The following is a 16159-nucleotide window of genomic DNA, read 5'->3' on the forward strand; positions in this document are numbered from 1 at the left end:
CTGGGATTCCTGTTGGGAAAAACAGGGATGAATTTACATCTCAAAGAATGACAGAAGCTCAAAAAAAATGGCAAAAGGCCGGGTGGAGACGTCCCAGATTTTTTCAGGAGATGCTCCTTTGCGAGCACCGGCACCAGGATATTGTTTAGACCCTATAAAAATACAAATTGTTTTTTTTTTTTTAATGTCAGGCTTTTAGCTTTAAAATGGATCCCTGTTGCTATTGCATTTACACTTCCTTTTGGCAATCCAAAGGACTGGTTTTGCTGCAGGAAACAATGACATGCATGGTTGGGCTGGATATTGGAAGGCACGGGAGCGATTCCGGGAGCCCCTTACGGTGCTCTCAGTAAACAAAAGTGGTGCTGGAGGTCTTGCTGGAGAAATTGGAGCTAAAATAATTGGAGCACTTGCCAAATGGAATGGGCACTTTCCACTATCCCAGGTTGTTCCAAGCCCCTTCCCAACGTGGCCTTGGACACTTTCGGGGATCCAGGGGCAGCCACAGCTTCTCTGGGCAACCTGGGCCAGGGCCTCCCCACCCTCCCAACCAGCAATTCCTTCCCAATATCCCACCCAAATCTACCCTTTTCCAGTGTGAAGCCACTCCCTGTGTCCTGTCCCTCCATCCCTTGTCCCCAGTCCCTCTCCAGCTCTCCTGGAGCCCCTTTAGGCCCTGCAAGGGGCTTTAAGGTCTCCCTGGAGCCTTCTCTTCTCCAGATGAACCCCCCCAGCTCTCCCAGCCTGCTTTTTCCTTCTCTTGTTCCAGGTTTCATCCTGATAATCGAGTGGCTTTTTTTACCTGCTGTTAATAAGGAGGAAAGATAATCCCTGTTTTGGAATTTAAAGCCTCTTGCTTCTCCCTGCCCATTCCTGGTCCCTGTGTAGGATTTAATTTCACTGTTCCTGCTCCATCCCTTTAAAGCCAGGGGTAAGGAATGTCCTGAAGGTCACATCCCTCCTTGAAACTAATGATGGTGTTTTTCTTAATCCAGTTACAAGGTCCTGGGAATCATTAGGTGCAAGTGGTGCTGTTTGGCTTCATTGGAGAAGCTGATGGAAGGGGGAGGAAAAGGCTCCCTGATGCAGAAAGGCATTCAAGGATCTGCTGGAATGGAACATGTTCCTGAACATTATAATCTGCTTTATGGTGGCATTTTGGTGGCCCTTTGCTGCACCTTTATAGAGCAGCAGCAGAGGCAGAAGGGAGCAATCCTGATGGATGCTTTATGAAGCTGGAATGGCTCACACTGTAAACAACTGGAAATTTAAGCTGTTTTTTTTCCCCCAAGCCTGAAAATGGGAATCTTGTCTATGCTGTGAGCTCCCCCCTCTGGCACCACAGCATTTGGAATAATGGAGCCCCTGAAGCTCTGCAGAAACAGGGATTTCTGGGACAAGCTCAGGGGATATTAAGCCTCCAAAACCAGTGCTGCCAGCACTGCCACTCACCTCCAAGCTTTTGGGAACGGGATGAATAGTAAGCAGTGGGTTACTGTAAGTTTGACAAAGAGTGTCTCTGGTTCTGATGTCCTTACAAAGGTGTCCCCGGCCTTAAAGCTGGGCTTGAAATGGTGGCTGCTGGCTCGGTGTCAAAGGGGAACTTTCATCAACCTCTTGGTGTCACTGGGCTCGTTCAGAAACCTCCATTTCCACCCTGGAATTTCGCTGTTCCTTTGTGGAAAGTCTTCATGCAACTCATTTTCTGGGCTGTCCCTCTCTCCGGGCCGCAGCCGTAGGATCGGGGGCGGTCGGATCTTCAAGGGTTTGGTCACTCAGGAGATGCCAACGTGCATTTAAAGACTCAGAAAACCAACTTCTGGTCAGTCTGGTGCTTGTTAACCAGGGCTGGGTGCTGCCAGGGCCTTAAATCTTAAAAAAAAAAAGTGAGATCTGAAAGTCAGTTGTGACGTGCGGGAGATGAAATTGGGAAAACGTGGGATTTTCTAAATGCAGCGTCACAGCCTTTCCTGTAACATCTGTTTAAAAGCCTTTTATGTGTAATGAAGCAACAACACTGAGTGTAACTGTAGCAAATTTCCTTTTTTTACTCCACTTTTCCTCCTCCACGAGCCCGACACCGGTTGGTAAATCCCTTCTGTGGGTGATGTGTCCTGTTGCAGCAGCAGATTTCCAAGAGGTGGGTGGGAGTTTCCTCGGGATGGAAGTTTCCCTGCTCCCCCTCCTTTTGTCAAGTCACCACAAAGATGTGTTTTAATTGATCTGGAAGAAGATGAGGCAAAAAACTGGTGGCTCTTACTCGCTTTGATTAAGTTTCCTTGTCCTTAGACCTGTTCTTCCTCACTATTCGTCCATCTCTGCAGCTCCCACTGCTCTGGGTTGTATTTATTACACTCACCTCCAACTGGACATGTCTTTTCCAGGGTGATTTTCCCCTCCCAGTTGCTATAAAATTTATTGGAAAAAATCCATTATCTCAGCATCGGGTGTAGTTTGTCATTAAAAAACAGCTCAGGCTCAAAATCCAGCTTTAAATATTAATTCTGGAAAAATGGATGCGATTTTTTTTTTAGCTATTTTATTTAGACAAATATTCAGACTGCTAGTTGTGGGGGGGGGTTAATTATTTAATTAACATGCATGATGGTATATAAAGGTGTTTGCTAATTCATTTGTAACACAGTTAAATTATCATGTGTGTGACACAGATGGGTCAGTCTCCCTGGCAGCTGATCCCAGAGTCTTTATGATCCATGGCAAAGTCCTGAAATCCCTTCTCCAGCCTCTGAGCTAATCCCAGGTGCAGCTGCTGGTCCCTCAGATTAGGGTTTGAAGCCTGAGTTGCAGAAAATACTTATTTTATGGTATTTTGGCACAAAACATCCTGTCCTGGATCCCCCAGAGTCGTGTGTTACCACAGGACAGCCCTCTCAGGATGTGCAGGATGCACACAGGGATAACTAAATCCATCTATCCCTGCAAATGAGCTGAGATCAGAGAGGGGAGTCCTGGGTAATTAGAAGAGATCTTAACTCAGGTTTAAAGAATCCCAGAATCAATTCCTCTGAGATCATCAAATCCAACCTTGGAATCATCGAGTCCAACCTCGTAAGCCATCAATTCCAACCTCTGAATCATCAAATCCAACCTCTGAGTGTGGCTTGGACTTGTGTCTGAGCGACACAACGAGTTTATCTGTGGGTTCTAGTGGCTCTGTAGGTTATGAATGTGCAAATCAGGTGAATTCCCAGCACGAGAGAGGGACACAGGGCTCGAATTGATGGGTTTGGAAGCCCCCGGCTGGCTCAGGGCGCGGGTTCGGGAGCAGAAGGCGGCGCTCCAGCTGCTCCCAGCAGGATTTGGCAGCCAAGCACGGTGCAGACAGGCTGGATTTCCTCCTGCTGGAGAAGTTTGTGTACTTTGGAGCGGTGCTAATTGATGGGCTGCGCCCCGGAGGGGAATAAATCTCTGCGTGTCAGATTTATGAGGACCCTCGTGGATAAACGGAGCGAGCGCGGGGGGAGCCGACAGGCTGAAAGATGTTACATCCCATTCCCCCCCCCCCTTGGAATCCTGCAGTTTTACAGCCATCAGACTCTCCTCCTGGCTGGTGGGGACGAGCAGCTCGGAGAACTCGACCCCAGGAGCCGAGGGCTGGGAGATGTGCGGGTCTCTCCCAAGGGAACGAACGAATCCCGGGGATTTTTCCTCCCCCATGAGCCGCGGGGACGTCGCACGTTTCCGTCAAGTGCCTGATTAAGTTTGACATTTGAAAATAGAACTTCACACTGAAATAAGTGCTGTACTTGTGAGTATTTAATTAAGATGTTTAGTTCCTGTCAGGGGTGGGAGTTTTTCTCCTCTCCTGGTAAGGGCGATACGTCCTCGGCTGCTGAAATTTCAGGCACCTGTACTTAACCTTTTCCTCGTCATTCCATTTACATGGGAATCTGATTAACAACTTTTAAAGTTCAGAAGCTGCACTAAATGCAATTAAAGCCCTTGTGGAGTCTGTTATTAAGAGCTGGCATTTAATGAAGGCTGAGGGCACAGCACTGGCACCATCTACACCGGGGCAGGATGTCTTCAGCAATTAGTTGGAGGCATGGAATACATGGAATATTCTGTATTACCCAGCAGTGAACATGGGTGATATTTAAGCAGTAATCTGCCCTTTTTGCTTTAGTTTTTGCTCCTTTCTTTGCTGCATTTTCTGGGCCCCTTTGAGCTGCAGAAGCTCAGCTCAGGTGGGTTCAGCACAGCCCTCTTTCTCCTGGGCATTAAATCCTTCCCTGGCAGGATGCTCTGGAAGGTGAGGGAGTGGCAGGCACTAAACCCGAGGGAATAGATCCTGCTTCTTTGGGTTTTCAAAATGTTTAGCTTCACCTCAGTTGTCAATATACATTTCTAACTGTGTTCTTCCCCACCTGCCAGTTGTGCAGAGCCACTGAAGCTCAGCTAAATCAACCTTGCAGAGCAGGAATGTGCTCTCAGTCACTTGGGCAACTCTCACACTCCTCCTTGGCCTTTGTATCCTACAGGAACAAATGGAAGTCCAGTCCAGCTGCAAGTGGGATTTAATCTTTCAGGAAAATCCTTTCTTTTGTGCCACCTGTGAAGCAGGTGGGAATTACACCTTTCTGGTGAAGTTCATTGTGTTTGGGTCCATTTTAGAGCAGTTGGCTTGTTCTCCACCCTCTGGATTGTCCTGGACCATGTTGGGTGGTATTTTCCCACCTTCCCAGTCACATCAGAAGGAGCATGTGCTGAAGATCCACAGAGAATAAAGTCACAGGATGGTTTGGGTTGGAAGGGAACTTAAAGCTCATGTGATTCCACCCCCTGCCATGGGCAGGGACACCTTCCACTCTCCCAGGTTGCTCCAACCTGGCCTTGGACACTTCCAGGGATCCAGGGGCAGCCACAGCTTCTCTGGGCTGTGCCAGGGCCTCCCCACCCTCCCAGCCAGGAATTCCTTCCCAATATCCCATCTAAATCTCCCCTCCTTGTGTGTGTATATATATATGTCTATCCACAATATGTAAATACACACATATATAGACCCCCACATGTATTCTTACACACACAGAGATGTCTTTATCTGCTCCTCAAACACTCACAGCACTTACAAGTTACTGCCCTGAAGCTGATTGGATTTACTTGCCAAAAACTACACCAGGATTTATTTTTCTTCCTTTATTTTGTGTTTGGTGTTGGTGTTAAAGAGCCTGATCCCAAAATGAGGAAGTGGCCTTGTAACTGGGATCACTTCTGCCAGTGCACTCTTGTGTTTGCAGAGCAGCTGAAGGTGCCAGGAGAAAAATAAACCCTCTCCATTTGTTTTATGACCCAGTCAGTCAAGATGACTCCTGGGTGCTTAAATAAATTTGTCATCAGTGTTTGTTCCTCTTTTGTTGAAATAATTGTTTTGGGGTTTGTAGCAGGACCAGGGGTTCACTTTAAATCTGTTCAGTCCCAGAATCATGGAATGGTTTGGGTTGGAAGGGACCTTAAGGATCATCCAGTACCACCCCCTGCCATGGGCTGGGACACCTTCCACTAGCCCAGGTTGCTCCAGCCTGGCCTTGGACACTTCCAGGGATCCAGGGGCAGCCACAGCTTCTCTGGGAAATCCATTCCAACCCCTCCCCACCCTCCCAGCAGGAATTCCTTCCCAATATCCCACCTAACCCTGCCCTCTGGCACTGGGAAGCCATTCCCTGTGTCCTGTCCCTCCAGGCCTTGTCCCCAGTCCCTCTCCAGCTCTCCTGGAGCCCCTTTAGGCCCTGCCAGGGGCTCTCAGCTCTCCCTGGAGCCTTCCCTTCTCCAGGGGAACATTCCCAGCTCTCCCAGCCTGGCTCCAGAGCAGAGGGAATCCAGCCCTGGGAGCAGCTCCGTGGCCTCCTCTGGATTTGCTCCAGCAGCTCCACATCTTTCTTGTCCTGTAAACTCCAGACCTGGACACAACAATATTCCAGGTGGGATCTCATGAGGGCAAAGTGATGTAACAATGATGTGTCACAGGGGTGTTGATACATCAGAGGGAATTAGGGAACAGTCAAAGAAAACACCTCCATTGGAATGGTGACTGATCCAGGGTCCCTTTCCTGCTGGATTTAGGAACTGCTGTGGCAGCCCCTGTGAAGAGGGGGAGGGTGAACCAGAGCTTGTGGTGCAGAGTGAGGTTCTAAAGCCCCCACACGTGTCATCAGAAGCCTGTGGAATGAAAAGCTTCTGGTTTTAAACTGCCCAAAGCCACCCAAGCAGGGTAGGGCTCGTTGCCAACCACAACAGCTCTGGCAGAGTTTTGGTTTTAAAGCAGTTTTGAGGTTTGTTCCCTCCTTCCCTCTCTCCCTGGAGGGAGATGCACATTCCCAGGGCTGCAGGAAGAGCTGTGCTCGTTCCCAATTAGCGTTGATAACGAGAGGAGCACTGATGGCTTCATCTATCAAGAGTTCTGGGGAGGGGGAGGAGGATTCTTTACCTCTTCCCAAAAATGCAAAACAAAAGGAATTCTTCTCGTGATTGGGCAGTGCCTGGAGAGAATGAATTCTGGGAGGGTTTTTATTGTTGTGTTAAACGAATTTGAGCAGCCACAAGATTAGATATAATGCAGCAGGTTGTGCTGCATTAAATGATGTTCAGGGCCCCTAAAAATTGGGGTTTGCTCTTTCAGGCTCCCCTTTGATGTGTTTGAGCCCACGTTCTCCACGTGCTAAAACTGATACAGGAAAAACTCTGTTCTTGGAATTCAATTAACGGTTCCTCTTTTTTTTTTTAACTGAAATTCCACAATCACTGCAGCGTTTTAATTATCAAGACTTTTAATCCAGCTAATTACTGGGTAATTAGCTACAGAGTGTTGTCTCACAGTGCCACAGCTTTCCTTGCCTGGTTCTGGCACTTTGCAAGGGGTGAATCCCGTCTCCAGAGCTTGGAATCACGGAGTGGTTTGTGTTGGAAGGGACCAGAAACATCCTGTAATTCCAACCCCAGTGTCACAGCAGTGCATCCCACTTGAATTCCCAGCTTTTTTTCCTTCTGGGATTCATTTGCAGTTGCTCTCCTTGCCCCTGGAATCACCTGTGGCTGGGTGTCCATCCCTCAGGAGCGTCGTGTGTTCCCTCAGCGTTTGCTGTCCCCTCTGAACCACGGGGTGTGGGATGATTTGAACCTGCTGGTCTGGGTTTTTTTTACCCAGTTTTCCTCATTGAAATCCCCTTGGGAAATCCCTCTCCTGCTTTTTGTGATCTCAGCTGCTGGTTCCTCCTGCCTGCTCTGACTTTAAAATGTGACTCCAAAGCCTTCCCAGGGGCCGGCACAGCTCGGGAGGAGCCCACAGTGCCTCCCACACCTGAAATCCCAGCTTTTCTCCCTCTGCCCAGTGTAGCAAAGCAGGAAGCTGAAGATAAACCTTCCTTTCAGTTGCTGCAAAATGCCAGAGACATTCCCAGATGCTCTGGGTTATTTCCAGGGGGTTTTACCTCTTGCATTTTCCTCACCCCACAAGCAAAGCAGCCTCCAGTTGGACTTTGGTGCCAAGGACAGGCCTGGGGGAGAATTTTCCACTGGCACAAACCTGTTCCCTGACCACAAACCTCACCAGCAGCTGGTTTTGGTTCTCATCTCAACTGGAAATGGGCACTGGAGGTGCTGGGAAGGTGGGGCTTGGAACCCTGGAGGAGGAGGAGCCTTGGAGCTGGCACTGGGTGGCTTTAAGCTGAAGGAGAGGGGATTTAGGTGGGATTTTGGGAAGGAATTCCTGGCTGAGAGGGTGGGGAGGGGCTGGAATGGGTTTCCCAGAGAAGCTGTGGCTGCCCCTGGATCCCTGGAAGTGTCCAAGGTCAGGTTGGAGCAACCTGGGAGAGTGGAAGGTGTCCCTGCCCGTGGCAGGGGGTGGCACTGGATGATCCTTAAGGCCCCTTCCAAGCCAAACCATTCTGGGATTTTATGGATGATGGAATAGCTTTATTGAGATTTCCTGATGATAAGAAGTTCTTGTGCCTTCTTGCTCGACCCCTAGAAAGCCCTGGGACTTTCTGGAATTAATTCCCATGCTTCAGAAAGGCTCCAGTCCTGACTGGGAGGGGGAAAGAGGAATCAGTGACAGACAACAAACTGTCCCCTTTGATATCCACAGTCAATGAACTCTGTGTGCCCAATCCTTCCTCACAGCCTGTCCAGCTTCACCATCCCAGCCTTTGGAATGGTGTGAAGGGTTCATTAGTGCAGCTGTTTGATCAGCCCTGTGTCATGTCCAGGGTTATCCAGTCACCCCTGAGCCCGCTCGTGGCTCCGCTAACGAGGCCGAGCTTGTGGAGCTCTTGGAGTGTTGCTCCAAGTCCTGTTTTCCAACCTTTGAACAGCTTCCAGGCTGCTTTTATGCACCTTCCACCCCCTTTTCCCTGATCCCTTGGTTTGTGAATGCCAGGGTTTGATTTGCATTCCAGATATGAGACCAACACAGGAGCGATGCTCTAAACATTTACTTCTGACAAAGCTCTATTCCCGAGGAGATAATTAATACCCATTATCCTTAATATTCCCAAATTTGTAGATGCAATGTTGCACAATAATCCTATAGATAACCACTTCCTTTTCTTTTCCCTAGAAGGAGAGATTTACCTCTGCTGACATCAAAATTTTTACAGTCCATGATTATATTACTAAAAATAATAATAAAAAGCGTAACAGGAGAATGGGATTTTCTGTGTTCACTTTATTATTTACCATTTTCCCCCAGAAATATTATAATTCATGAACCTTCTGTAGTAATTTTATCCATAGGAACGTGGAGCCAGGAAAAGTTCAGATCCATTCAGTCCAGAAAGGGGTTGCTGCAGGAACTCTTACAGAATCATGGAATGGTTTGAGTTGGAAAGGACCTCAGAGATCATCCAGTTCCACCCCCTGCCATGGGCAGGGACACCTTCCACTCTCCCAGGTTGCTCCAAGCCCCAGCCTGGCCTGGGACACTTCCAGGGATGAGGAATCCACAGCTTCTCTGGGCAACAGCACTTCCTTGTGCTTTTATTGATTAAGCCACTTCTAATAACTCTTGTTTTAAAAACGAAGATGAATTGAACTTTGACTGAAAATTAGATTTCTGTCCAACAGAAGAAAAGGATTCTGAGACATTCTTGTGTTTCCCTTGGAATACAGAGGACAAAAAGAGGAATTAAGATTTCTGGGACCCTGCAAAATCCAGTGTCGACGGTGTCCTCGTTTCTGGTTGAACGTGGTCGTGCAACTGCCCAGATTTGTGTGTTGACTTTTAGTGCTTTGGCTTTTGTCACATCTTTGGTGGGCATAAAACTTCAGCTCCTTCTGTTTATTTAAAGCTGAATTTGTCACCATCATAAGAACACATCAACCAGGATCCACCTCCTGCAAATCCGTGTTGCTGGACATGAATTCTGTTATTCTCCCTTAATTCTTTCTTAATAGAGTCTTCCATCATCTCTTCTGTGATATTGTCCCTGATCAATATGAGGGAGAGAGGCCAATAACTACCTGGTCATCCCATTCACCCTTAAAAAATGAGTGGTCTGGTTTTCCTTTGATTTTTTAGCCCCTCCAAATACAGGAAGGATGTTGAAAATCAGAGTTGATGGTGTGGAGTGTGTTGTGGTTTTGTGATGGAGGTGGTTTATGGAGCCGGGCTGGGAGAGCTGGGAATGTTCCCCTGGAGAAGAGAAGGCTCCAGGGAGAGCTGAGAGCCCCTTGCAGGGCCTAAAGGGGCTCCAGGAGAGCTGGAGAGGGACTGGGGACAAGGGATGGAGGGACAGGACACAGGGAATGGCTTCCCAGTGCCAGAGGGCAGGTTAGATGGGATATTGGGAAGGAATTGCTGGCTGGGAGGGTGGGGAGGCCCTGGAATGGATTTCCCAGAGCATCTGTGGCTGCCCCTGGATCCCTGGAAGTGTCCAAGGCTGGGTTGGAGCAACCTGGGCTAGTGGAAGGTGTCCCTGCCCATGGCAGGGGGTGTCACTGGATGATCCTTAAGGTTCCTTCCAACCCAAACCATTCTATAATTCTGGGACTGAACAGGTTTCATCCATAATGGAAGAACAAATTGCTAAATGTTTTTTCTCTGTGTTTTTAAACTTGATTAAGTTTGAGGGTTTATAATGGATTCCACGACTCCGGTGTCACTTTATATCCAGGACTAGGGAATATTAAGTGTATAACACAGGGCTTGGCTCTAAGATTACATCCATCTCGACTCAGAGTGTGTGAGGATGTGAAACACCAACTAAAGCTTTTAACTGAGAGAATAAAGCTTATTCAGAGCTCAGCTCTCTTTTAGAACCTCACCAGGGGTGCAAAATAGGAATTAATTCAGCTGTCGCCGTGGCCGGGTGTGTTTTCCTCCCCGCGCTTTGCTCACAGGTCAGTCTTGGGCATGATGAGAACTTATCCAGCTTGTTGTGGAGCTCAGCCAGAGCAGGAAAACGTGGATGTGGAGAGTCACAGAAGCAAAATGTGGTCTTGCCCCAATGTTGCAGTTCAGGAGGACTTTGAGAGTTACCAACTCGAGGCGATGGACAGGCCGCACGTGCCGACGTGACCTTTTGGAACCTGAGGGTTTAATTAAGGCTCCGAACCCAGAAATATTGCTTTTCCAATAAAACACTTGGTATTAATTTTCCCTCCCAAAGAGCAGTCTTTGGGAGAAGGAGCTCTTTGTCCTGTTTCATGGCCAGGTTGGTTGGTTTGACCGATGTAAACACACCCCACGGACGGCAGGATCCGACCGCGGAGCCGAACTCCGGCTCCTCGCTGGAGATGGATGGGGTGTTGCAGACTTTGCAGTCACTCATAAATCTTGCTGGAAGCCCCTGTGATTAATGCCTAACGAGGTTTTTGACTGATGGCTTAGCAACTCCTAATCAGGTGTTACGGGACCAAATCAAGGAATTCCCTGACTTGGCTGGTCAAGGGAAGCTCCTTTCGCTTACACAGGCAAGAAGTGCCTGGTTTTTCTTTTCTTTTAAGTGTTGATTTGGGGGTTTTTTTTTGATTATCTGGTTTTCCTTTCCTTTTAAATGCATTTCAAGTTCTGCCCTGCTGTGGTTTTTAATAAGTACACGGCCAGACCACAACTTCCAACATTGGAATATGATCCTTAGTAAAACCCTCTTCTCTGGATAACTTGGGCTGTCCAGGCACAGGGAATAAATTGTGGGTGATGACACTGATTGAACACCAGGAATGGCTCAGCCCAGTGAGAGAAAGGGAAACTTCAGGCTGGTTTTTGCAGCTGGTTGCTGGCAGGGTTTGCACACTGGGTTGTTGGTGGTGCTGGAAAATTAGAAGGGTTTTAATGTTTGTGCTGCAGTTACGAGGCAAATGTGCTGAGTGTTGAATCCCAGAATGGTTTGGGGTGGAAGGGACCTTAAAGATCATCCAGTGCCACCCCCTGCCGTGGACAGGGACACCTTCCACTAGCCCAGGTTGCTCCAACCCGGCCTTGAACACTTCCAAGGATGAGGCAGCCACAGCTTCTCTGGGCAACCTATGCCAGGACCTCCCCACCCTCCCAGCCAGCAATTCCTTCCCAATATCCCATCTAGCCCTGCTCTCTGGCACTGGGAAGCCATTCCCTGTGTCCTGTCCTTCCAGGCCTTGTCCCCAGTCCCTCTCCAGCTCTCCTGGAGCCCCTTTAGGCCCACGAAGGGGTTTCAAGGTCCTCCTGAAGCCTCCCTGCAAAGACCTCTCCTGTCCCCCTTGGCTGTGTCCTGTCACTGCTCAGCCACGTTTGCACTTCGTTCCTTTGTCCTGAAGAATTTGTGGAACTGTTGAATTCAGGGCACTGGGGGAGGAAGAGCTTGGATCTGTCTGGCACAGTTTTTGCCATGCTTGGATTTTATAACTTAAAGCTCAACTGCCCCATCCCTGGAAGTGTCCAAGGCCAGGCTGGATGGGGCTTGGAGCAACCTGGGATTGTGGGAGGTGTCCCTGCCCATGGCAGGGGGTTGGAATGGGATGTTCCTCCCAGTCCAAACCATTCTGTGATTCCACAAACTCTTGAGTTATCCAAGCCAACAACTTTCACTGCTTTTCCAGCTTCTGACTTTTTCCCAGCCTTGAATCCAACCATCCTGCCCCACTTGCCTGTTAAATAGATTAATAAAACAAATGAACCATAAATTAACAGGTTTCCCTTCTTTTCCCCTAATCTGTGGCATTTTTCAAACTGCTCTGAATGTCCAGCAAACTCCTCTCCTGCTTCTCTATTTCACTTGTTCCCCAGCAGGGATAATTCTTTCTTTTCCCAGCTCAAACCTCTGTTGGCTTATTGTAATCTTGGAGCCAAGCCCTGTATTACACACTTAATATTCCCTAGTCCTGGATATAAAGTGACACCGGAGTCGTGGAATCCATTATAAACAGGTTTCATCCATAATGGAAGAACAAATTGCTAAATGTTTTTTTTTTTCTCTGTGTTTTTTAAACTTGATTAAGTTTGAGGGTTTAATTAGATTTTCGTGGCGATTTTAGGGCTGGTAATTTAGAGCAGAGAAGATGAAATGCAAAATACAAACGGATTTGGGAAATTAGTGTCACAAATTAAGCACAGTGATTATTTTTTTTACCCACAAACACGAGTTTTCAAAGCTTGTGCTCAGGTGAAGTTTTAATTGAGATGTTTTAGAGGCCGAATTTTTTTTTGTGTGTGCGTTTTTATTATTATTATTTCTTGTTCTGAGCTAATCCTGAATTGTTTCTAATTAGGGGCACGGTTCCATTCGCCTGGATATTTATTCCAATGTAATTTGTTCCAACTTAGCCAGCACAGGAGTGATGAATTCCTTTCATTACATCCAAGTCTCTTTGATGGGCTCTGTCTGGCTAATTATTCACAGGGAACACATTCCTAATAGCCTCAGAGTAGGCAGAATTTCCAGTAAATAAATAGTGGCTTTCGGAATACGTGGACAAAAGTCAGTTTTCGAGGGGTTTCTTTTCATCTTCAGGCACGAGGGAATGAAAAGGGAAGAACTTGGACCATGTTTCTACTCCTGCACTTGTGGGTTTGCTTAAATAATATCAAATATCAGGCTGCAAAGGGTTTCATCCCACAGAGGGACTCCCCCCAGCCCCTCACTGGGTGACAGGAAAACCACTCCTAAACTGTGTTGGCAGAACTGGCAGCTGTGGGAATTCATGTTTTCAATGATAAAGGAAACCTTTTTGGTTTGGGAGCTGTCCAAGGGCGATTTTTTGCAGCTTTCCAGGGATATTTTCCAACATATGTGGCCCCCAGCACACTCATGGATGTTTTCTGTGTCTATATATCAATATGTAGAAAATAGATGAGATATATATGCATTTATAAAAGGTGGGTTTGTTATGCACAGCTCACCATTGCAGACCTTTGTGTTTTTTAAGAGCATATTTTATCTTTATAACCAGTGTGGAAAGGGCAGCTAAAACCCACCCACCACCTCCCTGGGCCTGCCAGGGATGGAATCACTTTTTGGGAAGAGTGGGGACTCCTTGCAGGTGACTTTTGGTACCATCAGGGGCTCGGAAGAGATGGAATTGTCAAGGATAAGAAAACTGTGGAGCAGGTTTCCCAGAGAAACTGTGGCTGCCTCTGGATCCCTGGAAGTGTCCAAGGCCAGGTTGGAGCAACCTGGGAGAGTGGAAGGTGTCCCTGCCCATGGCTCATCACATGAGCTTTAAGTTCCCTTCCAGCCCAAACCATCCTGTGACTTTATTCTCTGTGGATCTTCAGCACATGCTCCTTCTGATGTCACTGGGAAGGTGGGAAAATACCACCCAACACGGTCCAGGACAATCCAGAGGGTGGAGAACAAGCCAACTGCTCTAAAATGGACCCAAACACAATGAACTTCACCAGAAAGGTGTAATTCCCACCTGCTTCACAGGTGGCACAAAAGAAAGGATTTTCCTGAAAGATTAAATCCCACTTGCAGCTGGACTGGACTTCCATTTGTTCCTGTAGGATACAAAGGCCAAGGAGGAGTGTGAGAGTTGCCCAAGTGACTGAGAGCACATTCCTGCTCTGCAAGGATGATTTAGCTGAGCTTCAGTGGCTCTGCACAACTGGCAGGTGGGGAAGAACACAGTTAGAAATTTCTATTGACAACTGAGGTGAAGCTTAACATTTTGAAATCCCAAAGAAGCAGGATCTATTCCCTCAGGTTTAGTGCCTGCCACTCCCTCACTTTCCAGAGCATCCTGCCAGGGAAGGATTTAATGCCCAGGGGAAAGAGGGCTGTGCTGAACCCACCTGAGCTGAGCTTCTGCAGCTCAAAGGGGCCCAGAAAATGCAGCAAAGAAAGGAGTAAAAACTAAAGCAGAAAGGGCAGATTGCTGCTTAAATATCACCCATGTTCACTGCTGGGTAATACAGAATATTCCATGTATTCCATGCCTCCAACTAATTGCTGAAGACATCCTGCCCTGGTGTGGATGGTACCAGGTGTCCCTGCCCATGGCAGGGGGTGGCACTGGAGGATCTTTAAAGTCCCTTCCAACCCAATCCATGATAACTTTCCTTAAAAACCTGCCTTCTCCCATGGAAAAGGACAAGGGGGGATGGCTTCAAAGTGACAGAGAATGTGTTTAGATGGGATATTGGGAAGGAATTTCTGGCTGGGAGGGTGGGGAGGCCCTGGCACAGGTTGCCCAGAGAAGCTGTGGCTGCCCCTGGATCCCTGGAAGTGTCCAAGGCCAGGTTGGAGCAACCTGGGATAGCAGAAGTTGTCCCTGCCCATGGGAACTGGATGATTTTAAGTTCCCTTCCATCCCCAACCATTCCATGACTCTAAGTATTGAAAAACAAGCTTTTACTGAATCAGAGCCACGAGAGTCCCCAGGATCCTGTTTCTGATTGTTTTCAGCCGCGTTTCCCTCAGTCGGAATTTTCGAGGGTTTTGTCGAGTTTTCCCTACAAAGTACCTAAAAATCCCAGACGTTCAGGTGAAATGATAAATTTAAATGCTTTTTTTATCTCTGCCTGCTGTTGCAGATGCTGCTGACAGAGTACCTGGACATGAAGAACACCCGCACGGCCTCGGAGCCCTCGGCCCAGCTGAGCTACGCCAGCTCCGGCCGGGAATTCGCCGCCTTCTTCGCCAAGAAGAAACCCCAGAGACCTAAAAACCCCCTGTTCAAGTAAGCTGAGGATGCTAAAGCCCTGCCTAAGCTGCCTTTGGTCCCTCAAGTGCTGCACAAGGCTGGCTGCTAATCACAGTTTCACAGTGGGAGAGGTGTGGAAGTTCCGAGTTGGAGTTTTAATGCCCGGAGCTGAAGCCCGGCTAAGATCTGTCACGGATTCAGCGCTGGGTTTGGAGAGTTTAGCTCTTCCCAGGGCTCATTTCGGGGCTGGAATCCCATTACAAAGCTGCTGCAAAGCCTGCAGTGATCCATTATGCCTCCCTTTGTCCAGGGGAAATTCAGGACCTGTTAAAGAGAGCGATAAAAGGGACCGGACAAAGGGAATTAAGATAACTGTGTAATTACTAGATAGGCTAAGCAGTTAATCCTGTCACTAACTCCTTTAATTCAAAGTTCAGGGTGGAAAGAATTAAGTGGTTGGGAGGAGAGTGTAAGAGAGAGGATGAGAGAGGCTGGGTGGCCCAAGGGAAGGATCTGGGGGAGGGAATCTGGCAGGAATAAGGAGTGAGGAGGAGGAGGAGTTGGTGAGCAGAGGAGCTTCACACTTAGGTTCAGGGGAGCTGTGCTGAATTTTCACCTCTTCTACTGCCCCCATGTGCTGGTCATTCTCTTTGGCCACGGGAGGATTTTGGGGAGCACCAAAAAGTGCTGGTTTTGCAGCAGGTGCCCTGAGGGGGTGTGTTCTCATAACACCTGAGGCCCCAGTCAGAAATCCAAGTCTTCTTCACCGCTTTTGCCTCTCAAAGGATGAGTTCTCCTGTAACCTGTGCTTAGAAGGATTCCAGAGGTGCCTCCTGCCCCTGTCCATCCCTGGTTATTAACCTCACCCTTTTTTTTTTAACACTCTTTTTTTAACACTTTTAACTTATTTGTCTTTGCCTCTCAGGTTGGTCCCTGTGGACTGTTAGAGCCATAAGATAAATGCTTAATAATGGATTGGACCCTAATTCCGTGAGAATTTTCATCTTATTAATTATGATCTTGTTTAGGGCTGACTGAAGGATGCTTTTAGGGCTGTTTCAGGTTGAGAATTTCACTTCAAATG

The 16159-nt window shown here is 47.9% G+C and overlaps 1 protein-coding gene across 3 annotated transcripts in view; it reads left to right on the forward strand.

Moving 5' to 3' along the window:
- The window catches only part of EXOC4 (exocyst complex component 4), a 304134-nt gene that overhangs the window by 81853 nt on the left and 206122 nt on the right, over positions 1 to 16159 (forward strand). For all 3 annotated transcript variants that reach the window (XM_064656590.1, XM_064656591.1, XM_064656592.1), the window contains exon 8: positions 14966 to 15111. In XM_064656590.1, the coding sequence (XP_064512660.1) occupies positions 14966 to 15111 (146 nt within the window). The remainder of the gene's footprint in view (positions 1 to 14965; positions 15112 to 16159) is intronic.

Source organism: Pseudopipra pipra, chromosome 5 (assembly GCF_036250125.1).
Source record: "Pseudopipra pipra isolate bDixPip1 chromosome 5, bDixPip1.hap1, whole genome shotgun sequence".
In the NCBI taxonomy this organism is placed as follows: Eukaryota; Metazoa; Chordata; class Aves; order Passeriformes; family Pipridae; genus Pseudopipra; species Pseudopipra pipra.